The sequence below is a fragment of the Andrena cerasifolii genome, chromosome 4 (assembly GCF_050908995.1).
Source record: "Andrena cerasifolii isolate SP2316 chromosome 4, iyAndCera1_principal, whole genome shotgun sequence".
Taxonomy (NCBI): Eukaryota; Metazoa; Arthropoda; class Insecta; order Hymenoptera; family Andrenidae; genus Andrena; species Andrena cerasifolii.
The window spans coordinates 18599093-18624283 of NC_135121.1; the positions used below are offsets into that span (position 1 = coordinate 18599093).

The window sequence follows — 25191 nt, forward strand, 5'->3', positions numbered from 1 at the left end:
GGTCGCCATAGGGAGATTAGTTAACGGGCCACGGATGTGTATTCGGGATCATAATGCTTCGCTGGCTACGAACTGGTTTCTGATGCACACGGAGAGCAGGCCCCGGGGACCGCGGCGGTCAGAAACCAGAGCACTCGCGCTCCTAGGAGAGAGAATATTCACACTGCTAAGCGGATAATTCAGACCGCGCTGTTTATTGCGACCGGCTTGAAATTGAATTACGCCGGCGCGACGCGTTACATAGAAATTGAAATATTTGATTAGCCGCGGCGACGTATCTCAGCCTCTACGCTGGTGATTCCAATGCCCGCATAGGCGAGCGAGTTCCAAGTCGACGCGCTCCTTCTGCTTATGGACTCGCTCTTGGAACCGTGCGCTCAATCTTCGCTCCGAACACTCCCCTCGGAGGATATCTGTATCTTCGGTGTCTGACGAAACTTCTTCATAGAACCTACGCTAAAAAAAATACATCACACAAACCTTCCTTTGACACATGAATTTCCAATTCAAATACAATTCAACAAGATAGAAGTTAACATAGAAATAGGTGACGTCATAAAACTAGCAGACAAACCAAATGAAACATTCAACAAAAAATTTATGGACCTCCCACCTCATGAAATAGAAATTTACACAGATGGATCTGAATACAAAAAAGACAATAAGAAATAACGCCAATGAGGATAACACAAAAGCAGGTGCAGCATTTTCTTACATCCCCCAAATAAATAATTGTGAAACATTTAACCTAATCAAGGATCAACATCAGAAACTCTGGAAGCAATAGCAATAATTGAAGCGATTAAATTTTTCAAAACCCAGACCATTATACCAGAACCCAAATGCAAATGTGGGTATGAAGAAGAAGACTTAAACCATACGATCTTCACATACCCCCTGAATAAAGAGGTTAGAGACAATTTCAATAAATTTATCCAGACGAAAGCAATACAAGCTCCGTACGACATTAGGGCTCTATAATTTAGCAACGACATTGAAATCATAACTACCATAGCACAGGCCTTTGCCAGCATGAACACACAAATATAAACGTCCAAACAAAACAAACAAGTAACTAAATTTCAGATAACAAAACAAGATACAAAGGAGGATAGTGGAAGGAAGAAGGAATTAAAATACCGTGGTATCAGCGAAAGTTAAATCCACACAAACACTATATCTATATATCTTCTCACTTTGTCACTGTTGGACCGCCGTAGAAATAGGCAGATACCATTTCAGCGATTCTTCAAACTCCTTATTGCCTCTTTCGCGAGAAACTTCACGCGAGCACGGTGAACGTAGGTATGCTGGAGCGTTGCTACGAGCAGTGGAGGAAAAATCGGTAGGGTTTTAGGGCGAAACTCGACGAGTACCTGCACCACGTCCACCGGCTATGATATATCGCGAGGTATTAACCGGCGAGGCTAATGTATGGTCGATCATAAATTGAATTGAAACGTTATCGTTTCGACGGCCGGCGCTATTAATCACCATAATATAATCAGATACGCGCGACTAAGTATACGCGGATATATTATTTTGATGGGCGAGCCGTGCGCGACGTAAATCAATAACGTCACGGCGAATCCCGATGGTTAAGCTCGAAATCCATTCTGGATCGGGGGCCCGGCAGATTACCATCGAGAAAAGTGCGCGCAGTAATTTCCGCAATAATGGCTCACGATCGCGGCGCGATCGCAGGGGGAGCCTGTTAACGAGTCCCAGCCGTTCTAAACATTTTATCAAAGTAATCGTATCGATTAATTGGGGCCGGATTCCACGGAATGATGCCCGATTTCGCGGCATAATCGAGCCTCTTCTATCTGCAGCTTTAAACATTCATACCTAAGTAGTACTCAAAATGCAAATTCAAACGCGCAGTGGGACTTTTAATGGCGGTCTATTAAAGTGGTTCCACGTGAGCGTGCATTAATCTCGCGGCCAATGCTGAATAATTATTTTGAGAACCACTTCTGCTTCTAAATATACTCGAAAATCAAAAGCACGGATCTCTGTAAATAGGTACCTACGCGTTCCACCTCGGTAGAATTCAACGAAGGAACAAAGCGTGTTTCGTGTGCCGCGCAAAAATTCTGAGCGAAAAATTGAATCGAAAGGTGCGTTCTCGAGCGGGCTTAATGGAGGCAGGCCCATTGTCAAGTTGACTATTTATCACAGGCGCGATGATAAATTCAGCCGCGAAACGGTCGCCGCGCAGGGTAGGGCAATAAAAACGTCGTAAATTTTTTCACGATCCGTGGAAACGACCGTCGCTGAATGGTGATTAATCGCGACTACTTAGGAGGTGGTTCGCGTATGCAGAACGGTGGAAAAAAGGAAGCTATCGGGAATATCGGCGAATTGATCGCGGCGAGCGAAGGTCGTTAAGCTCGTTAACTTTTGTTTAAATCGGTAACGCACCAGCGTTCGGCTGATTACCATACGTACTTGAACGGTGAAGGGTCGCTGGTCCTCGCTATTCGTCGGCTGCTTCGCGTAGGATGATATCCAACCACCGAATCGATACGCTCTCGGCTTAGCCTTCTTAACGGACAGTTTTTCATCGAGAAACATACATAAAAATATCCACGTCCAGGAGATTCTAGTCCACGAAAGTGGAATAACACGGACATACTGCGCCTCGTCGACGAGCTTAAATCGAGCTGAGTGAATGGTTACACAGCCTCGTTCCTTCACGTTTCATTTCCGTCGCGATAAATCAAGGTCCCCGCGGCCCATATTTAGAGGATCCGCGGACGCCCGAATTAATTGACGCCGCCTCGAAAGTCCCGATTGAAAGTACAGATTAACGCGTGGCATGAAAAATGACAAGCCCCTGGCAGCGTGTAACACCGTTACAAACGGCGCACAGTGGGACGAACTGCTCCTTTTTCTGTAAAAATCGTAGAACTTTTGATAGGAATAACGAATAAAAATGCGATTTAAGGGGTTACGCTCAGAAGGGACGTTCGGCAATCCGGAAATTCAGAAAATTATGAAACTCGGTGTGCAAGTAGAGTAGTTCATCTGTAACGCAACCCTATCTTTTGTTTGTGCATTAATGCAACCTTTGGGGGTGAAATCACTCCTTGAAAAAAATGCAGAATTTTATTTTCTGTGGAATATTTCGAGAATGGTGAGAGATATCGAAATGAAGTTTAAACAAAAGATACATCGCTTTCTTATATCTGCAAAACCGCGTAAAAATAATTTTTAAAAAATCCATATCTTTCAAGTTGCCCCCACCACCAGGCCTTAAAATTAAGTCTTTGGGTTTTGTAAATATATGCTGAAATACCCGTGGATAGTCTCTTTTCATACATATGAATAGTTGATGTGTTATATTTTGTTTGGCAAACAAATAAAACTTCTATTACCGAATTTGAAGTCCATTTTAGCAGTTTCCATTAATAAAGTGGTTTCTGAGAGCCATATTTAAATTATTATTTATATAAAGTTTGGACAGATTTCAATTGTTTTAGCAAGACACGTCGCTTTTTGTACATTCTGTTTGATTTCAGCATATATTTACAAAATACAAAAACTTAATTTTAAGGGTTGACGGAGGGGGTAACTTGAAAAATATGGATTTTTTTTAAATTATTTTTACGCGATTTTGTAGACATAAGAAATCGATGTACCTTCTGTTTAAACTTCTTTTCGATATCTCTTACCGTTCTCGAGATATTCCAGGGAAAATAAAATTCTGCATTTTTTCAAGGAGTGATTTCACCCCCAAAACTTGCAATAAACCACCAACAAAAGTTAGGGTTGCGTTACGAATGAACTACTGTACTTGCACTCCGAGTTTCATAATTTTCTGAATTTCCGGGTTGCCGAACGTCCCTAGTGAGAGTAACCCATTAAATCGCATTCTACTTCGAATCCTGAAGGCTTAGACAAATTCTGCGAACAGATCTGAATTCACCGCGTCAAAATCTATACGAAGTGATGTGTAACAAGTCAAGAAAAAACTTCAACTACACGTTATACCAGAAAAACCAAATTTTTCTTCGAAAATGTTTGACGTAAATTTTCAAAGTCAAAACTTGTTTGTCATACACTTTCAATATGTTTCCCTTATTCTGCAACCTCTTAGCTTTAACCTCGAAGAAGAATCATCCCTCTATCCTATTCCTATCCAAAGCTCTACGATTTTGACACAAAAAGGAGCAGTTTGTCCCACTGTGCGGATTAATCGATTCGGAATTAATTTCGAAATTACCCTGCACTCGAATCCCTCTCCGTAATCGTCGATTAAGAGGCGACATTATCCACGAGAGATCGCGGCTTCTCCAGCCCCGCTCGCTGAGGTCGATCGTATCGGGGGACGCAAAGCTGCCATTTAACCTCCGAGGATCACGTAACGATTCGTCGATCTTCCCGAACGTCTCCATAAATCCAGCGCGTTTCGATAATTCGGTTCGAGAGAGGCAGGTGCGAATCGGTGACCTATTGCGCAACCTGGCGAAATGGTCAGCTCCGCGCGGCTCGGTCCAGAAGCCAGCCGTCGAATCGATATTATCGAGGCACAGATGCGCGTCCGGCTGTCCAGGAAGACCGCGATGATCGCGCGTTTCATGTAATTGCGATCGCGGTTGAACTTTCTTCACCCACCCCCTCCCCCGGAGCCGACGCGTTAGGTAACAAACGCGAGACGTGTTGCTGACTTTTGCCACCCCGACGGTGCACCGGCCGCTGCCATTTTTCATTCCTGTCCGGAGCCAATGGCCCGATAATCGCGAATCGCCGTAACCATCTCGCGCCTCGGAACATCACGATTCATCGCGGGCCCGGAGAGCGCGCACGGTTGTCATTTTATCGTGAGCCACTCGCGCGGACGTGTTTAACCCTTAACCCTTCGCTCAAGATCGGCATCGCCTGGCTGCAGCTAACGGGTATCTGAGTAACGTTTTCGCGGCTTCGTCGAAGGGCGATTCGCATCGACGCGTGATGTCGAGCGATAAACGTTGCGAACAAAAAAGTTTCGTTCGGCAACTTCGCCTTCGCCACGCGGTAGAATGAGAAATAGAACGCCGATTCTATATCGCCGTAAGAAGAGAAAATTAAAAGTGCCCCTCGGCCGGATTCCCTCGCGAGATGCTGTTGGTATGAACGAGCAGTTTCAACATCGCGAGAAAAGCACACCGGGGACTTAACGTTACTCGCGCTTTGATTTAAACGATCCCAGACGGACCGCGCACGGGGTTGCGCAATTCGCTTTCGAGGCGATGCGAATGGACGCTATCCGTCGCGGCGCGAATGAAACCATTAAATCGATACGTTCTCGGCCGGGCAGGGGATAATATATTGGCCAGTAAATTTCATCGGTGTGTTAAGCGGGATAGTAATTATCGGCCGGGCACGTAAGTAACGAGCCACTTTTCTGACGTCGATCGACGATGGGCACCGGCGATCGTCCGGGGGATGGGGGAGGAGGCGGATGAAAATTCGATCATTTCGCTGGCTTCGGCCGCCTTGTTAAGCCACACGCGGTTACCAATTAGCGAAACTGGCTTCATAAAGTATGCGCCGCGCGCGGAACACCGCGGAAGGATTACAAAACCCGATAAGTGGCGTAATTGAATCCGCGCGCCTTGCGCTCGAATCTTCGTTTCGACGGGTTTTTCAGCTCGGCATGGAAAGTCGTTCGCGAGAAGGCAGGATATTGTTCTTTGGTGGAATACGGTGGGGCGGAATTTAACGACGAAACTCGATGTGACGAGAACAGAAAGAGCTGGATGTTGCAGTATTATTCTTGTCCTCTGGTCACGCGTGAGTTAGTGGCCGTTACCTGCGATTAAGAATAAGAAACAATTAGGGTACACTACTGATTACACTTGAACTACAGTGAAATAAATAAGAATTAAAATATTAAAAACTAATTAATTAATTAATATTTACTTATGTTCTAGACGGTATAGGCTCTGTTTTATGTATATATCTTGTATATTAAGGGATTTCCCGTTAAATATAATAATAATAATAATAATAATAAAAAATCCCACTCTCAACCACGTTCACGCGTCACATAAGAAGCGCTTCCGTAAACACTGTCGTATTTCTCAGCGAAACGATCCATTCGTACTTTCTTCGCCACGCTGCCATCCTCCAGGCGTACAAAAAGTGGACATAGGTAAATGAAAAGCGCGAGCCCAGGCAGAGCGTCCCGAGACTCTGATGCGTGCATCGGCGTATGGCGCCGCGACGTGCAGATATGCACAGGCTCATCCGCGGGTATCTGACTCACCTGAGAAGATCTATTAACCGAAGGCGGCTCGCGAGCTCTCGAGCTCTCGAGCGCGCGACAGACGGATAAACAGATCGTTGCATTGTGTACCGAGACGGTCGCGTGTCTACACCCTGTCCGTACATACTCTTTCCCTATCCGTGTGCGCGCCGTTCCGTGTACGTGAGCCGGTGATACGCGCGCACGTACACACAGCAGCGAGCGTTGAGTTCCTATAATGGGTATGCAAGTGGCGAAGCAGGTTCCATTCATTCATGTTCGGAGCGCACTAGTGGCCTACCATTTACAATTTCCCATTTACCATTTACCATCCTCCTCGGGCGCGCGCCGTCGCCGCTCGTTTCTCGTTCTCCTTCGCTTCGTCCGCGCCAGGAAGCAGAGGGAGAGAGAGCAGAGAGCCCGCCGCTCGTACACGAGATCTCGACCTCCTGCACTCCGGGACAACGTTCGACTCGCTGGTTACACCGGATGCAGATGGTCGTTGGTCTAGAGCCGCTAGGATTGCATCCGTTAGCTGGAAACGAGGAGCTCGCGTGTGTGCGGGGAGCTTCCACGGAAAGTGCTTTCTGAAAAGGCTTCGGTTCCTTTGGAGGCTCGAGGTGGGAGGATCACAGAACGCGGACCTTGGCGGCGCTTCCTGCTCTGACGCTGCATTGTGTCTAGCTGTCTCGATAGCGGGGGTCGAAGGGGGAGAAATGGGGAGATTAGATGGAGCGGCTGAAGGGGAGGTTTTGAGTCCGAGTCCTGATTCACTGGGAATCGTGAGATTCTCTGTTTGCATCAGGTGGCTGATAGGAATTCCTGGTTCCTATGAATTGTAGAGTGTGGAAAGGGTGTTAGAGTGCGTTAGAAACATTTAGGCACCGCGTCGTAAAAGGGACTGCACGGGTGAGCCTAACCAGATGTGACTAGCGCGACCCCATAGCTGTCATAAAATTAACATCGGGGTCCTTAGGACTTTTCCCAAAAGAACAACCGAGGACTTTCCACAGGACGGCAAGGCAGTCTTCTCTAGACCTCGAGTCGGGAAGCACCCCATCTTTACTCCTGTTTCTTCAATGAAAGTATATATATTCAGCAAATAACTTATTCAGCAAATTGTTCCTGCTACACACCTTAGACTTTCTTACAAGTGATTGAGATCCTCGACGGTCCAGTCGACGGATGGAGAGTACTTAGTTTCGACTAGAAATTGTAGAGAGGAGGCCTCCAAGGCTTACCTCTCTTCCAAGTCACGAACACAAAGTAAATGATTCATTTCTCCACCTCGCTGCTCGGTTCTGGTTTTCCCCCATTCGTTCCGCTTTATCGCGGACACTCAGTCAGCGAGCCCAGAACGTTCTGCAATATCAAAGGACGTCAACGAGCACAGGTACCCGTGAACCCGAGTCGACGGACTATCGCGGCTAACGATCTTCGCATAAAAATAGATATCCCTTAAAGATCCCCGTATTCGATATTTCTGCTCGCGCGGACATGTCATCTCGAGGGGACGATGCGAAGATAACGCCCCGAGTGACTGGTATTTTGAAGGCGAATAAGAAACCGATTACTTTGTAGCCAGGGACGATTTATAACTCGCGCTCGATCCTTCTCCCCTGACTACGGCGCACCAGCTCATGGGACACCTTATGCGCCAGTTACTTCGTCGATCGTCCTTCGGCCGTTAACGCGCCTTTTTCTTTCTATCCACGCCTATATTCTTGTCAGAGCACGAGCTAAAACTGGAATCTCTTATTAGAGACAGATTCCTTTTACAGATTACCTTAGCCTGCGTCTTTCCAACCCCTCTTCGGGTGTTACACCTCACCTTCAACCGTTTCATCATATCATCCGCGGTAATTGATGCCCAGAAAGAACTTGTCGTGGAACACCAAGCAAGCTACAAAAGAAGAGGCAGGAGGTGCGCGTAGGAGACAATTAAGGCTCGATGCTCGTCGGTTTCATCTCGACGCGAGTCCCGTGGCACCCCTTTGTCGGGGTGGTTCACTGATTGTCCGGGTCGACGACTCGCTGACTTCCCGCGAGGGACACTGGCTACCTGGCAAAAAGGGCAGGCGATTCTCAAAACAGGAGGCAGGTCTTATTAGCGGTGTCGCATTAACGCGAGATAAACCGTGCGCCAACAATACTCCGCGGGGAGGAAAAAGCCCGCGTCGCGGTTCGCGGCCTCTTAAACGAGCAATGTCACGCATCGAATCACCTCGTGCCGTGCGTAACCGTGCTTGACTATCGTCATTTTTTACCGTTTCACCAGCGACTGCTGGCTCTGTCTGTCTCCCTTCCGCGGCTCCGGCGACCGCCTTCGATCCAGGCGGCTCATTGAATTATTTAATACCGAGGAACGGACGAGGGAGACACGGGGCTGATGGATCGCCGTCGCGAAACGGTCGACGGCAGAACGAATCGCGATTCAACGTCCGATGATACCGCATCGCGACACGGGGCAATTTCCTTCCCTCCGTCTGCTCGCAGAATCACCGGCACTCTCGTCGTTTATCTGATCGTCCATTTGTTGGCGTAGGATCATCTATTTAGAACAGGCGGTTCAGAAGTGGGCTAGAAAGTGACGAGCTTAACGGCTGTTCGAGTACTCGAAAATTGGAGTATGTAGCTTGAAGTTCGGACCGAGCCGAGACTCGGTTTCCGAACCGAGCCGAGTACCTAGCTGGAAAGAACCGATCGGCTTGATAAAACCGAGTAGCTCGATTTTTTTCGAGCGGCTCGAAAGAACTAAAGAAACTCGTTTTTTTTCGAGCGGCTCGAAAGAACCGAGAAACTCGAATTTTTTCGAGCGGCTCGAATATACTTGGAGCAGATCGAAATTTTCGAGCAGACCGACTGTTTCGAGTAGCTTAACGCTTGAAGCTTGAACGTTTCGGGCAATACGAATGTTTCGAATATTATTATTATTATTATTATTATTATTATTATTATTATTATTATTATTATTATTATTATTATTATTATTATTATTATTATTATTATTATTATTATTATTATTATTATTATTATATATGAGAAAAACCCTTTAGAGTACATAATATACAGGTAAATACAAGTAAGATTAAACCGTCCGCGTACTACAAAACAATAAAACGCTACAGCGAGGTTGAAAGATTATACTAAGAGTTGGTCAAACAATTGCGATCTTATATTAATCAAATAAAATATGAGAAATTGAAAAATTAATAATGCAAGCTTTACATATTTAAATGTTTGCAAGTACTTCACGATTCTTTGTAATCACGTTTATTTATATTTATTTAATTATTTTTTCATTTATTTATTTATTTATTTATGAGTTAGTAAGGCCCTGTGTTAACAATTGCGCGACAGAAGTAAAACCCATACGAAGAAGGCAAAAAAGTAAGAAAAAAAGAAAAAGTAAGAAGAAAAGAAAGATATAAAGAGAAGTGAATGAATACGTTCATAAATACACAACAAAATTTAAAAAAAATTAAAGGTTTGAATTTAGTACTTATTTTCAAAAGTTACAGAATATTTCCATTTACAGCTTCAATTTTAATTATTCACATTACTTATTGAGAGCTCCAAGCTTCAAGCTACTCGACACAGTCGGTATGCTCGAAAATTTCGATCTGCTCCAAGTATGTTCGAGCTGCTCGGTTTTATCGAGCCGCCCGGCTCTTTCGTGCCACTCGGTATTTACGGGTACTCCACTCGGCTCGCTTTTTTCGAGTACTCGAACAGCCTCGCGAGCTACCCTGGTGGGAACCCAATTTCAATTATCTTCCTCGATTCATCAGTTAATTAGAAACGTCCCCGTATCAGTTATCCTCGATCTAACCTTGAAATCATTATCGAATCATTCCTCGATGTCCTTTTACTACTTCTGCCGCGTTTCGTTTGAGAATCGACGGCCAAGGATCTCCCTCGATTCACTTTAAATTGCGCGGTTCGTTTGCCGCGCGGCCACGGAATGCAAGCGTACCTCCATGTTTGGAAGCGGTGCGCGCAACACCGACTGGAATCATCGGGCATCATCGCCGGTAGCCTAATCGCCCGGGCAACCAGTTCCACGATTCCTCGGCCCCGTACTCTTAATTAGATTCGCGTTTGCTCCGCCGCGGCTTATTAATATTTTTCCGGGCGGAACATCTTGGGGGACCGCCGCTATCTGGCAGTCGGAACGAATTAACACTGGAACTCGGTCGCGGACGACCGTCCATCTAGATAACTCCCAGCGTGCTCTGATCGCAGGCTAAGCGACTTGCATCCACCGATCACGACGAACAGAAACGGAGAGAGACGAGCGGAGAGAGAGAGAGAGAGAGAGAGAGAGGGGGGGGAAGAAAAAGGAGGAAAGAAAACAGAAGGAGGCTTAATAATCCCGCGATCCAGAGGAGTCCACGATCCAGGATCGTTTCAAGCGGCAAAAAAACGTTGCAACGTGAAAGTCAAGCGACGACGACGCGACCGCTGCCCGCTTTCCAATCGTCCGACAGCGGGCACGCCCGACGACTCGATTTGCTAATTAGCGGCCGCGTCGGGCCTAATTAATTCCGGGGAGCAGGTCGCGGTGCTCCGTGGAGAAACGACGCTGCCCTGCCGCAGGGTCGAGGCAGAACGGAGGGGTTTCGCTAGGTGCACGCACGAGGCGCGCGGAACAATGAGAGACAATGGGCGCCTCTCGTTGATTGTGGCCGGGGCTTTTCTCGCGCATAGAGGTGCAGGGAGGTGTGAAAGAGGATAATAATATAGAGTTACTCTCACCTCCCGGGGAATATTTCATATCGCTGGATCCCCGCCCCCTTTTGCACCTTCTCGCCGCCGTCTCTATTCTACGCGGCTTCACGCTCTCCGCGCTTCCCTGCGAGGGCCCCTTTTTGCGCGCGCGTAGCGCCCCGTTTGGTCCAGCGCCTCTTCTCAGAGCAACCACAAGCGGTTGGCTCCGTTGATCCGTCCTTCGCCACGGGGCGTCCCGTTCGCCAGCTATTCGACGCTTCACGCCGAGACGCTCCTGTGCACGCGCGAAAAGTCACCTTTCGAGAAGGGTCACGGGGTACGCGCGCGTCCGCCTTCCTGCTCCTCGCCCTTTCAGCGAACGGGGGAAAACGGACACGGGAGACGGCGCGGACGTAGTCGGAAGTCACACAGACCGTCACAGGGAACTAGTGTTCCTGATTTCTGCATATTTTTTGTTTCTCGAGAAATCAGAAATGAGATCGTATTTCTTGAGAAATCTCGAGAATTCTCGAGAAACTGAAGAAAATATTGCGAGAATTATATTTTTGGAATAATGTTGATAATATTTATCAGAAACTCAAGAAAACTTCAACTAAATGGTTAATGGTGTCTCGAGAAATAAGAAATAAGAGATTATAAAATTTCTCGAGAATGCATTCTTGAGAAGGAACACTATCGGGAACGATGCTCGATGCTTCCGGGTGTGATACAAATTGTAAGTAAATCCTGAGGACATTTTGAAAGAGATTCTTGGCTGAGGCGTGGCCGCAAGGACATCGTGACTCGGGCAACGTGGAAACTCCTCGGGGAGGTCACCCTGAAGACACTTAACTCTTTCTCCAGACTAGAAAATATCTCCGGAACATTGTAAGCTCTTGTCCAGCAATTAGGGAACACAGGAACAACGTGTCCCCAGCGCTGTGACGGAGCTGGGACGCAAATGCCCACGCGGTGCTTGTCCACCGATGAAAACATCATGTCCGCGTGGATATGAAAATTTCGCGTGACTGATTTGCATAACTACGGGCATTCTTGCCATCGTGGAGCAGAGGGGGGAGGAACCCGTTCTCCGCGGTACCGAGATACAGTGGATTTTTAAAGCGAGGCGGGGGGCGGCGATGTTTGTTTCTCCTTTCGCGTGACCGCGGTAATCGCGGGCATTTATCAGCGCCGACCGCGGAATATTAACTTTACGATCGAACTTGGATCTCGCCAGGGTTATTCCGTTCTACCTAGGCGCAGCCCCGCAGAGATATCGGTGTAATTGAATCGGAAATCGAATATTCGCGAGACCGCTGGTGTCCGTATTCGCTGCGAATTGAGTTAAGTGCAGATTCTTGTTCCGGTAATGATAGCTCTATCGGGACGGCCGCTAACAAGCTGCTCGATTATTAGGGGAGAGGTGCTATAAAAGGGACACTTTTGTTTAGCGACCACTTCTGACAATATCATTATAGGTATTTAAAAAAAAAAACTAGTACATCAATAGAAAGCGTGTTTATTTCCCTTGAATAAAAGTATATTACAAACTCATCAATTGTATTAGAAAATAACAAAATCTGCGATTTTCAAATAAGTGGCAAGTGTCCCTTTTGCGACTAATGATATAACACTTTAACACTTTACATGGAGATTTACTAATAGAGATATTTACGTGGAAATTATTAAAAATTTCATAGTGGACGTGGGATTTTAATGGGTAATAACCCCGACTACCCTGGCGCCCCCAGGGGATTCCCCCCTGAAGGAGTCGGGGTGCCTTTTCAAGATTTCACCGAGTTAAAAAAAAATTTATAAAAAAGCATATAAAGTTTTTTTTAACGTGAAGATATCATCAAAAGGCACCCTGACGCCTCCAGAAGGGAATTCCCGCGGGCGCCAGGGTAGTTGTGGGATTTTTACCCACTGAACCCCACGGTCACTATGAAATTTTTAATAATTTACATGTAAATATCTCTGTTATTAAATCCTATTGGCTGAAACGCTCGGACACCTATTTACTTATTTTCGACATAGATCCATCGTGCCAAGGCTCATCAAAATCGGTGTCTACCACATGGTGTCCTCCCCTTGTAAGACTTATCCCTTTTATAGCACCTCTCCCCTACTACTTTTTTCGGGCGCTATCGTTGCGGACCTGGCGATCCCTCGGGCAAGTCTGTCTATTTAGGCTTCTTCTTCTACGCTGTTACATGAACTTTCCGTCGATGGGTTTCACGCAAGGAAGCGTTCATTTCCAGTACAAATAGCTTCCCCTATCAGTGTCTCGAAGACAAACTGCCAAGTTCACATTGAAAATAGTACGGTAGAATGTGAATATTACCTGATCTAATTGAGCATTTCCTGGTTACCGCTACCTGAATCATCCTCACCTAGCGATCAACCATACCCTCAGAACTTCGCTGCAGGAAATTCATTTCCATCCCTGAATCTTAACACATTCTCTTCACCCCATTCCCATCCCAGCTTGAAATTACCTGCGCGCAAATCGAATCTACCCCCTCATCCACCGCTAACAATCTCCACGAGCCACGTCCCCAAAGTAACACCGACATTCCTGCCGGCAAGCCGCGACGCTCCTTGCACCAGAATTCCAAGCCTGGTCGATTCCGTTATTCGAACGAGCCGCGTTATCGTTCCCTCGTCCTCCCCGTGGACGTCGCGCGATGATTACGCGCGCGGCAGCTAATTGTTCTCATCCTGCTCGGTTAATTTTCAAGCGGCATAGGAAGTGCAGGGTGACGCTTATCCTATCGCCGGTCACGCTGGGTAGCCACGTCCGCGTACCCCCTTTCTTCCTGAGATACGAACGCGGCGAGCGTGCAGCGGCTAGGGGCGGCAGGGGCGAAGGGAAAGCCGCGACAGCGGCCTGAAAGGAGAGCCAGATACCCAGGTACATTGTAAGGACAGATAACGACCTGTATTATGCGCCTCTGCGCATTACCTAATCCGATATCCCGGGGAATGAGGAAAAGTCAGAGGAGAGGCCGTAACGGGCAACTGGACTACCATCTGCTCACGTTTTTCGTAGGGTCGTTTCTCAGGCGTTCGCTTTTCGTGTTGATAACCTGGTTGGCAAGGGCCTTGGGGCGTTTGTAGTGCTGGGGAATAAAGTCTCTTGCGCTAGGGTTAATTCTTTCGCGCGTATCGGTGGCTAAGTGTTTGATAAAGCATAGTATACTTGTTAGAAGAATTAGAGTAGCTTCTTGGAAATACATATCTACCGTGCTTTGTTGATGAAATATATTATTGGCTCTTTAGATGCAGTAGACCTAGTGGTTGGAAGCTTAAATAATTGTGTACTCTAAACGCAATATGTAATTTCGTAAAAGGGCCAGTTGCTTGCAGGGGTTGAAAACAGTTATGATATCGGTTTCGGTTCTCGAAACAGTTATGAGAACCGAAATAATCTTGAAACTATTACGAGTGAAAACGGTTCTGGCCTATATCGGTTTCGATTCCGGTTATATATCGGTTATGCAGCAAACTCTCGCTATTAAATTATGATTAAAAGAAAAATCTGTGAAGAATAAATTGATTCTCAAAAGTAGTTTGAAATAATTCTTTTTTTTAAGTTACGTTCAAGTTAAGTTCAGAACCGATATATAACAGTTTGAAACAGTTATTCTCGGAACCGTTTCAACCCCTGGTTGCATGACTCAAGGGTTGCAGAAAAGGCGGAGACATCTTCCCCGTAAACGATTCGCTAGCTTAACATACTGTTTTACTGTACGCAGCAGGAAATTCCTGGATCTGCCGCTTGGCGTTTAAAAGTCACGCTCGTTTGCATAAGGCTGTACTACTGACTCCTTCCTCTGACAATAAGCTGCGTAACCTTCTCTGTCTCCACTTGATGAGCGATTGTTTTAGAATAGTGAGCCTCGGCGTAGGCAGCAGCGGTACAACCGAAGGGCGGTCCCAGTCTTTCAGGGAGTGTTGAAGCGATTGCGTATCATTTCTCTGCATCTTGCATTCATTTAACAATGTTGCGTTAAAAAATGCTCCTCTTTTCATTCTTGCACTATTGCTCACTGTTATATCAGTCACGCAACGCAACATCTATTTACAGTCGCCCGTGCTAGGAATCGTGGAAGCAATTGAATTTCGATTTCTAGCGACAGGATTTTCTGTGAAATCAAAATTACCACGCCGCCGTGCAGCGATATTCGCGTTACGAGACGAGTATTGTCTTACGGCCATCGATATTTCGTTCCCGCGATCGTGTTGCAAATTTGTCGCGCATTCCTGTCCGGCTGGTATCGTAATTTCGTGCGCGACGCAGGCGCGCGTTTTGTCCGCGGTGTTTTTCGCGTGTCCACGCGAAACGCTCGCCGGGTTTCTCCGACAATAGAGCAGGATTGTGTAACGCGAGATTTAAGGGGAAAGAACGGTGTCTTGAGTTCAAGAAATTTAGAAATCTTCTCGGGTTCCTTCAGGGGTGGCCGCGTGGATTGTATGCTAATGCGCGAATAAAATAGTGCTTCGTTTCTTAATAATGGACTGTTGAGCAAGATTTACGGCACGTAACGAATATCAGAGAGACCCGAGCTATTAGTGTAATTACAACTGTTCGGTGGCGCGCTTGTCAGTATTTGAATGCCCGATGGCGAGCGTGTTGATAACTGGAGTCGGTGACTCACAGCCAGCATGAAGAAAGCGAAATTTCAGCATTGATCGCCGCGATTCACGCGGTCGAGATCCAATTTCTCGCGGCGACGAGCCCTGCAGCTGCATACTTGCCGCTCGATCTCGCGCGAGGCTTGCATCTGCACGCGGCGTATCGAGTGCACGAGCGCGGCAAAGGACGTTAACATACAACACCGTGAGAGAGTAACCTGTCAGATACGCCGTTTTATCCGTGGCGAAAGAAAAAACAAATACCTACGCGGTGGTCCACGGAACAAAAACCTTTCCGAGGGGGTAGAAAGGTAGGAAGAGAGAGGGAGAGAGGGAGAGAGAGAGAGAGAGAGAGAGAGAGAGAGAGAGAGAACGAAGTCGACGTCTCGGGGGATCTTCGATCCATCAAAGTCAACGCTTGACACCTTTCCTACCCCCCGTTCGGATCCTGTCCTTCTCCGCCTGGTGCTCCAGCTCCGCTCCTCGTCCCTCCGACTGCCACGAGCTCCAGAACGAGATTTCGCACTGGTCCTGGCACGGTGAAAGTTTTACGAGCATGTCGAACGGGCTTGACGAACTTATTACGGACTTACGGGGTTGCTTTCGTTTTTGGCAAAGAGATTTATGCGCTCTTCTCGGGGAAAGTTGAAGGCCGATGGGACACTTGAATGTTACGGAAGCCGGTCGATGGGTAGCAGAGAAAGAGATACAACGTCCCCAGGATCGAGATTCATGGATCACAAGAGGATCCCCGATACTGAACGCGACCAGTCCTTCGGTTCTACGGCTCGCCCGCAACTTTCTCCGTATCTACATATAATACGTGTATCCAGAATTGGACGAAATGGATGGGGAGCAGCGGATTCAATAAGCCAGACGATCGTTGAGCAGGGAAACAGGATGGCGCGGATCGGTTTCCTCACAATCGATCCCGGGCCGGAGAACTCGCGTGTCCCGCATGCATAACCGTGCCCACGTATTAAGGCCGACCGAGTAGCGACACACATTTTGCTTTTTCTGTTTTCGTGGCTGGGTGGTGCCGCCGGAAGTGACCGGTTACCCGGCGCAGACGCACGAGCGCGGAGGAATACTGATTACAGGACACGGCGAGCCTGTTGCCTCGCGACAGAGGGACGCGGCTCGCTCCAGGCCGCGAGACAAAGACGTCGCCTCCGTGGGGAACGTCTTATTCGCGTCTTGGAACACCGTGTCCTCGTCGATCCATCGCGATTACCCGCCGTATCGGTGGATCAATGAGAATGCAATACAGATGATCGATTGGACGAGCGAGCGGGGAGAAGTCGGTGAATTGGCGAGCAGCTTCTGCATCTCCGAGACCGAGGAGAAGAAGAAGAAGAAGAAGAAGAAGGGGCAGCTGTAATGCAGAAAATGAACGACCGCCGGTTCAAAGCGAACGACCGATTCCTAGCGCAATGCGAGGGCAGGCAAGAAAAAGGATGGAGGAATCGGCGAGGGGGCAGTGGATGAAAAACAGTAGCGACTGGCAAGTAGCGAGGGGGAGAAGTAATAACAGTAAATTGGGGATCGCTGGTACCGCATAATGGTGGCAAATGAACGAGTGCTTTGGCGGAGGGGCGTGCGGAAATTGACAAGCCCGGCTAGGAGATAATGGTAGTAATGAATTGACGGGGGAACGGGGCGTGATACTCATGGTAGTGCCGCTCCAACCACGGAAAGTGTCCTTCGGTTCTGCAGTTCTTCAGTCCTTTGGTCCATCGCTTCTTCGCTTCTCCGTCTCTTCGGTTAGCCTTCAGGTCTATTTGAGGTCTTCTTCAGCACTCCTTTACTTCTTCTTCGAGTACCTTCGCGTTCTTTACTCCTTCAGTCTGCCAGTCCTGCAGTCCTCCGGCTCAACGCCGATTCGTCGGTTCTCCGCGAAATAATTCATAACAGGCGCGCAGGACTTGAACACCAATATATCGCTCTTATCCCCCAAGGATTTCGAGCTAATCGCGCGATTAACAACCTCAGAATCGATCATGCCAGACAAAGGACACGCTGTTGCGCGACAGCTATGCGAGGCACGTCGTTCTCGTTTTCATCCCGCGGATTTTTACGTGGGCAGACACGCGAGCCACGATTTACGAGGCCATTGTTCCTTCGTTATGCAGAAGACGAAATTCCGAGAAATTCCGTGCGAATCACGCGGAGGCATTTAATTGCACGGTTAATTGCGCCCGTTTAACGTTCCTCTTCAAACTTTCACTGCACAGGCCACGCTCGCTCCTCCAATATATTTTTTAAAATATTTTCGCTGTATCCATTCTCTCTATTCTCGCACAGAAACGATCAGTTCCAAATTATAACGTCCTCTCTTGCGGACGCGTTGAAAATATTCATCGCTCACAATTAGACGAACACCATGATCCACCACTTGCTCCCGTCATCTCTTCGCGATCGCGCGGAATCGCTTAGCAAGAAGGCGCGCCGCTTTTCGCAGGCAATTTCCTCGTGGAAAATGCGTTCACCCTTCGACCGTGTAGCAGGCGACCTCGGCGCGCGGTGAAATAGATTTATTTGTGAAATTAGTATGCATACCGCACCGGACCGAGAGCAAACGGCGGGGGACGCGCGAGCGAGCAAAGGTTGACATTACATCGAGATACAGATCGGTTAAACGGATCGCGGCATTCTTTTCCCCGGCTTCTCAACCTTTATAAATCTTATTAACGCCGCGATCGAGCCGGCTGCGGATTATGCATCGAGGTTACGAGACAATCGAGGAAGCATTGAATGGAGAAAACGGGCCCGATCCTTTCGGAATCGACAGGCTTTTACGCGGCGGCCGTTGTGGTTCGTTGCTTGAGCACTGCCCAGCGTAGGAACAGTAATTCCCCTGCGTTCGTTATATCGTTGTTAACGCAGAAACGTATCCCAAACACCGTGTAAGTATCGACATATTTCTCGTTCGGAATTGTCTTCGATTTTACCGCCCGCGAACATGAATTATATTATAGGTACAGTGGTCCCCGGATTACTGACATGCTTTTTTCCCCGGATCATCGGGAAAGACCCACCCACCCCACAGTTTTGCTTCCTCGGTGCGAGCGAGGGCCTTCGGTCCCGGGTAGACCGCCCGTTGACTGCCGAGAGCAATAAAACCGTTGGGGCAGGTAAAATACCCAGTAGAGAAAAATAAAATGTTCATGTTTTCGATAAATGTCCATGAAAGTATTACTAATGGATTTTTTAGGATTTCCCAATGAAAATGAGTTCAAATATGGAGAAATTCGGTCCACTTTTAGTGAACGTCACTATGTTGACTAAATGTTGTAATTCGCACACTGGAAGGTGTCTCCTTTTTAAAATTATTACATACTATGTAATAATGCAGAAGAGAATTTAAATGGAGAATATCAACGACTTCACCAACTTGTAAAGTGTTTGCTGAAGATTGCTTAAATGCAGCCTCATTTTCGTCGACATAAATTCACCAATCCATCGGTAATACTCCCATCAAAGTGTAATCAGTAATATGAAAATTTTCATATTTATACACTGAATCTCAATTCGCCGTCGACCGAGGGTCTCCCGCTGGTGCGCTATTTCACTCACTCTCGATTTACGTCGTTTAGTCTCCTTGTCAGACGGTTCGAGCGAGGGTCCTGACAAGGGTCAGTTTATTAGGCGCAAACTACTTCCCCTGCCCCGGTTTCTGGAGAATTCCCCGGTCCCGAATCTTTCTCGATAATCCGGGGACCACTGTACTTTTAATGGCTATCAGTGGAAAGTGTGGGAATTAGATTCCATGGGAAGCTTTCATATTCCATTCACGTCTCATCATCAAACGTCATTCAATCGTGATTCTACCTGACTAATAATGGACCTAAGTAGTACTCGGTATTCCCAAAAGTTCCTTGAGAACAGCGGATTAAGGGTGCGCGAGGAGGCTTGTCCTTTGAAACGCGCGTGGAGGGGACCGGTCAGGTTAGCAGAACGCCTGGAAGAGAGGACACGCTCGCGCGGAGGCGGGTTTATTGAAATGCACGCGAAGGAGTAAGAGGGTGGGTTGCCGGGTCGCGTGGACAACACTCCCACGGAATATTAAACGCGTTTCCCTCTCCGTGTCCCGCTTTATGTCCTCCCGCCTACCTGTAACGTTCGCGCGTTGAGGTAGGTGCGCGGGGACACGATAATGCATTCTGGCAGTCGCGAGATCCAACGGGTCCTGACGGATGATGGTTTCCGTCTCGATTTCCATCGAACGATTCGAGAGCTGTCGCTTCGCCGTGCAAGACGAATGACGTAGAAACGATCGCGGTTCGATCGACGAAGAGGAGGATGGACCTGCTGCGTCCAGAGGGCTTTTCGCGAGCGCAGTACGTCACGTGTGGTTGCGTTACAATTTGTCTTCGATGAGCACGGCTACCGTTCCTTACTCCCCTATCGCGATAGCGGCCGCGAGATGCTGGCGCACGAGCAGGATGGCTGGTCTAATATGTCTTCCGAGGCAGTAGGGATCGTTGCGATAGAGGTTTTCTCAGAAGTTGGGGATTGGCTACCTTTTCGAGTGCTTGAAGGAATGGTGTTTGGTTTAGACCTGTCTATAGACCGCTCCTACGCTTCACTCTGCTGTGTAGGATCATGAGAAGACAGAGGAGTCGATGGAGTTTCACAAAAATCATCGATACATGTGCCGGACCTGGTGTATCTTGTGCAAGAGAATCCACGAACTCTGTACGTAGTCAATTGCTCCTCAATTTCACGGTTATATTGCGCAGCTACTTTGCGCTAATAGAGTAATATTCCACCAATGCTGTGATGCATTCAAACTTTATAAGATGCCATCACCCAAGAATCTCGAGCTCCCCAACTTCGACGAACCTAAATCTCCTATCCCACAGCATCCACCAAGCCGCGGCGCAGTTCATTGCCGGAGAAACATTCCATCCGTGCAAGGAACCGTCGAATCCTCCAGCCGAGAAACCCTCCATGCGGACACGAACTACCTCTGTTTGCGCATCCCCTTCGGCCCACGAATCTCCACTTTGATGATCACGAATGAGCTCATTATAACGTACAGTGCGAACGTGGCGTATTCGCGTACACGTACGCGTCACCATTGGCCGCGTCCTCTCCTCTGGCTCTGTCGGGTGCGTGCCTGTGCAAACACCCGTCGAGGAAAATATTTGCACAGGATAACGCGGCCCCTCATTATCGGGGTGGCTGGTCTCCTGTTCGCCGAGGGGCGACGGTTGCCCAGGTGCTGGAATAGGATCGACGAGACGAAGGACCACGTCGAAGGAACGGCAGAAGGAGCGGGACACGCTGCTCCGTGGATGGAAACGGGACGACGGAGAAAGAGGGAGACGGGTGGAAAAAAAGGAAGGAGGGAGATTGATTCGACATGCATAAATTAGAGAGGATGAGCCTTTATTCCGTGAGCGACTCACGGGATCGGGATTGGGATTGGAATATTGGGATGCGCGCCAGAGAGGAGTATAAATTGATGACTGTAGGCAAAAGGCAGGGGTTTATAATAATTAATCTTCGTGCGTGCATGTGTACACACCCCTTCGATTCTCCCCTCCCCTTGTCCTCCGCGTTCCTTCCTTCAGCGTCTCGATCGCGTTAAAGGCATCTGCTTGCGAGCATCTGACGTTATAATTTTTTTTTCCACCTTCCTTCGGCTCCTTCCCCGGGACACCGCGGACGATCAGTTTTATAACAGTCAGCTCCACTTGACGGGTGTTGGATGAGCCTGGAAAAGGAGACGCAGCGAACTCGTCTGTTATCCTAGATTTTTCGTGCCTCGTCATGTACCTCGTCACCGCGGATCCTCCCGCTACCGGAAGGCACATTTTCCCTCGGAAGTGGACGAACACGGTGACGAGTATCCGGACGGCCGGTGCACGTGCGGAAAAGGCCCCATGTACGGGAGTCCCTGAAGAGGCGATTAGATATCGCCGCGCCGCGACGGACAATAAATTATCATGGCGGCGAGCGTGTGTGGCGCGAGTGGACCCTCCGTCGTGGTGGCCATTGGTAAATTGAGGAATCATCGTGAGCGGGGCTTACGCTGCCGCGATTATCGTTAATTGATAAATTCGACGGGGCCCAGGCCGTAATTTATCGCGCGACGTCTGGGTATTCCTAACAGTTATTCCGCCGGCGAATTCATTACCGTGCGACATTCTGGGAAATTGCCGGGGAATCGCGGATGAACGTCGCCAGTTGGCTGAGGTTCCTGTGCATTAGCAGCGTTTGTTGGCTACCGTCCACTCTCTTAGTCAATTCTGACGACATCCAGTGGAAACGGTTGTACACGCGAAGCTACGGTAAAGTAATCTCTTGAGCCTGTAATCTTTCTAACTGAAGGAAGAACGCAGGATCATTCTCCATGCTTATACGCATCGCTCAAGAAAATTTAATTCTCCCCAACTGTTAATCCCTCGAAACTCCGAGAATAGAAGTAGCTTGGGATGCGAGTCTCCAAAGTGAAAGCTAGCGAGGCGAGGACCAGGCCCGATTAACCATCCCTCTGCGTATATAGAACTCTCCGCAACGAGTGCTCTGATTCCACTTCCAAAAGACACCCCCTTTCTCACAGAGAATCACGTTTCTGTTTACAGGCGACGAAGTCGCGGCGAGGAGGACAGCGGCGGTGTGGTCAACGACGATACTTCCCAGCAGCAGCAGCAGCAATCCGGCTACGTGTCTGGGCAGCGTGACACAGAGGAAGAGGAAGAGCTGGGAGCGGAGGAGGCGGCGGCCCAGGCGGCCCAGTCCCTGCAGAGCGGCGCCGAGGGCGCCGACCCCGAGGTTCACAAGAGGGTTGCTGCGGTGCAGGTGCAGGTGCAGGGCATGGAGGGCGACTGGCGGACCTACTGCGAGCATCCGCTCTCGGTAGCGACCGCGGCGATGCTGAATCTCCAGCAGCAGCACCAGGTGTCCACGGTCACCGGCCACGGCGACGATCCGGCCGCTTCCTACGTCTACGAGTACTACAAGCTGCCGGAGAAGACCGCGGCGGATGTCAAGTTGCCGCCCACTCACGAGCTATGGTCCACGTGAGTTACCATAAACACGCGTATTTCTCAGATTCGTGTTTCGCAACTAGTAGGCTGAGGTACTTGTTGCGGAATCGACAGTAACAGCTCCGAAGACACTGCTGGAATATCATCATATGTTGCGGAGGAATTTAATTTAGAGAGATTACGTTTCTACCTCACCTTATCAGTTGAGAAATAATTTTGGTGAAGCGAAGCATCGAGTGTACTCGAATTGGGTCGCCCTTTCCGTAGTTCAATGTTTCTTTCTGATCACAGGAAAACTCTTTGATAAAAATAATCATCCGACTCTCAGTGCCGCCGCTACCCTTCACACTGAATATTAAAAAAAGATACGCACAAAAACAGTTACGCAAAACTTCCATCGCACAGTTTGCATAAAACGTCGAAAATTTGGAATCGCTAACCTTCAGACCGCTTTTATGTCCCAGACAACGCGAAATTAAAAATATCTCGCGCCTCCGGTGCCTCGGCCGGAGATCCCTCTCGCGATAATCATTTAAATGTGCATAAATATTCAAGGATCGCTTTATAGGTCGTTACAATAAATACCCGAATCTTCGTTTAACGCAGCAACGCTTCTCTCTTTTTTTTTTGTTTTTGTCGTGGCACGGAATCGGTTATTAAAAAGTTGGCGAATCCATAAGGATAGGTACTCGCGACGCTTGGATGCGTCTGCGGAGCCCGATTAGCGTAGATCTCGAGATAGCCGCGTGTAAACGTCGCTGAAAACACTTTCAGCGCGGCTCGACGGTTTATTAACATCCGCCGTTTCCCCGTATCTCGATTAATAGTCGCGCGAGCGCGCATAATTGAGTGCTCGCGGCTAGCATAATTTATCGCGACGCCCGGACCACGCGGAACAATCGCGAGACGCCGGGGGAATCGATTCTCCCGTGGAAATGTAAATCGCTGGAAATCCAAGGAACCTCGTCTTTCTCGCGTGCTCCCGATCTGCTCCCTTTCTCCTGCTCCTCGTTTCGGTTCGAGATTAATGGACTGGCGACAGTCGACGACGTTTGGAGATCCTAGATCGCAGCGCGCGCTCCCGACAAATGGATTTATTGCTGGCGGTTTATTGCGCTATTACGCGCAATCCGCCGTGGCGATTGCACGCGATGGTTGACGGAAACTGCGCCTAGGGAATTTCGAAGGTGAATTTATATACATCTCGCGGTTTCGTTTAGATGTCAGGCCCCGTTGCACTTGGGGCTGTTTTAATCGAGACGCTCGATAAAAAAATATGAAAAAATTGAAAGTGTCTAGGTAGGTTATGCATCGATGTATTCGATAGCTGTACAGAATTATTATTATTATTTTATTTAACGGGAAATCCCTTAATATACAAGATATATACATAAACCAGAGCCTATACCGTCTAGAACATAATAATTACCTACTTCCGATCGGTCACCAGCCTTGAAAGTTGGAGAGATTAGGCTAGTTTTCCACGACGATGGAAAAGAACCACTGGCAAGAGAAGCATTGAAGATAATCCAGAGTGGCCTCGATAAAATAAAGCTACAACGTCGGAGAAACAGTGGAGGAATGCCATCGGCTTTAGTTTAGAAAAAATGTCACCGATTGAGATAGAGAGTCGATTAAGATTCACGCTATTATGAGTATTGAAGTTCACGCTCAAGGCTGAAGAACACGATGGAGAGCTGTACACAGAGCCAAAAAATTGACCCACGCCTGACTTGGAGCCGCCAGAGCGTACGCTCGAACCGCGAACGGTTAGTAGCAGGCATAACTCCAGAATCGAAAGTATATTTTTCACTGCCCGGGCTCGTAATTGCGTTTTCCCCGAGGGTGGGCAGCCGCATATGCAAACAGTGGCCAACGACGTCGTTCGATCTTCGCGGAGCATCAGTCAAGCGTAGCGATCCTCCACCGTATCTCAGGCTGCATCGATCTTTGCTCGATCGCCGAGCTTCCGACGGCCGAATCGACCGCGCGCTTTTATCGCGCCTGGATATCGTGGGCAACTGTTAGCCGATCGGCCTTCTGTCAGCCCTGAGTCACTCAGGGGTCTGGCGAACGGTGGGCAGCAGCTACTTCCAAAACATGTTACCGATCACCTCGCTCACTCTTCGTCCTAAAGCTCGCGTTCGCGAAGATGCGCAAATTATCCAGCAACTAACTCGAATCTGCCTAGAAATCCAGCGTATTATTAAACTATCCCTGCGCCGCGAAATCTCGCCCAGTGACGACCCCGGCCATCAAATCACCCGCGGTGAATTCGTCCGCGACGCGCTGCCCCGATCGCTAATCCGATTTCCATAACCGATACGGGGCCAGCTCCATTCCTCCCGTTGGAATAGAGACGCCTGTATTTACATCCGCGCGCAACGAGGTCTTCCGGTCCATTTGCTCGGTTTGCAAACTCTCCAGGCTGGCCTCGGCTCCGTGAGAGACACCGCGCCACTGTCTCCCCCATCGTGGATCCGTGACACGGGGCACCCTCCTAGGCACCGATCCACAGCTCGCTAGGCCTCCCCCTGCACGAAATCCGCAGACGAAAAGAACGGGTTACGGACACCCTTCCCCAGCGACTCCTCTCCACGGCACCCTTGCCAG

At 48.5% G+C, this 25191-nt stretch overlaps 1 protein-coding gene and 1 long non-coding RNA gene across 5 annotated transcripts in view; one reads left to right on the top strand and one right to left on the bottom strand.

Moving 5' to 3' along the window:
- Positions 1-25191, top strand: part of Grh (grainy head) — a 133060-nt gene that overhangs the window by 72615 nt on the left and 35254 nt on the right. For all 4 annotated transcript variants that reach the window (XM_076811171.1, XM_076811170.1, XM_076811172.1 and 1 more), the window contains exon 4: positions 22174-22611. In XM_076811171.1, the coding sequence (XP_076667286.1) occupies positions 22174-22611 (438 nt within the window). The remainder of the gene's footprint in view (positions 1-22173; positions 22612-25191) is intronic.
- Positions 18586-19001, bottom strand: LOC143368459 (uncharacterized). Its single transcript, XR_013085240.1, has 2 exons — positions 18917-19001; positions 18586-18864 (listed from the first exon to the last, which is right to left on the bottom strand). It is a non-coding gene; the product is annotated as an uncharacterized LOC143368459 (long non-coding RNA).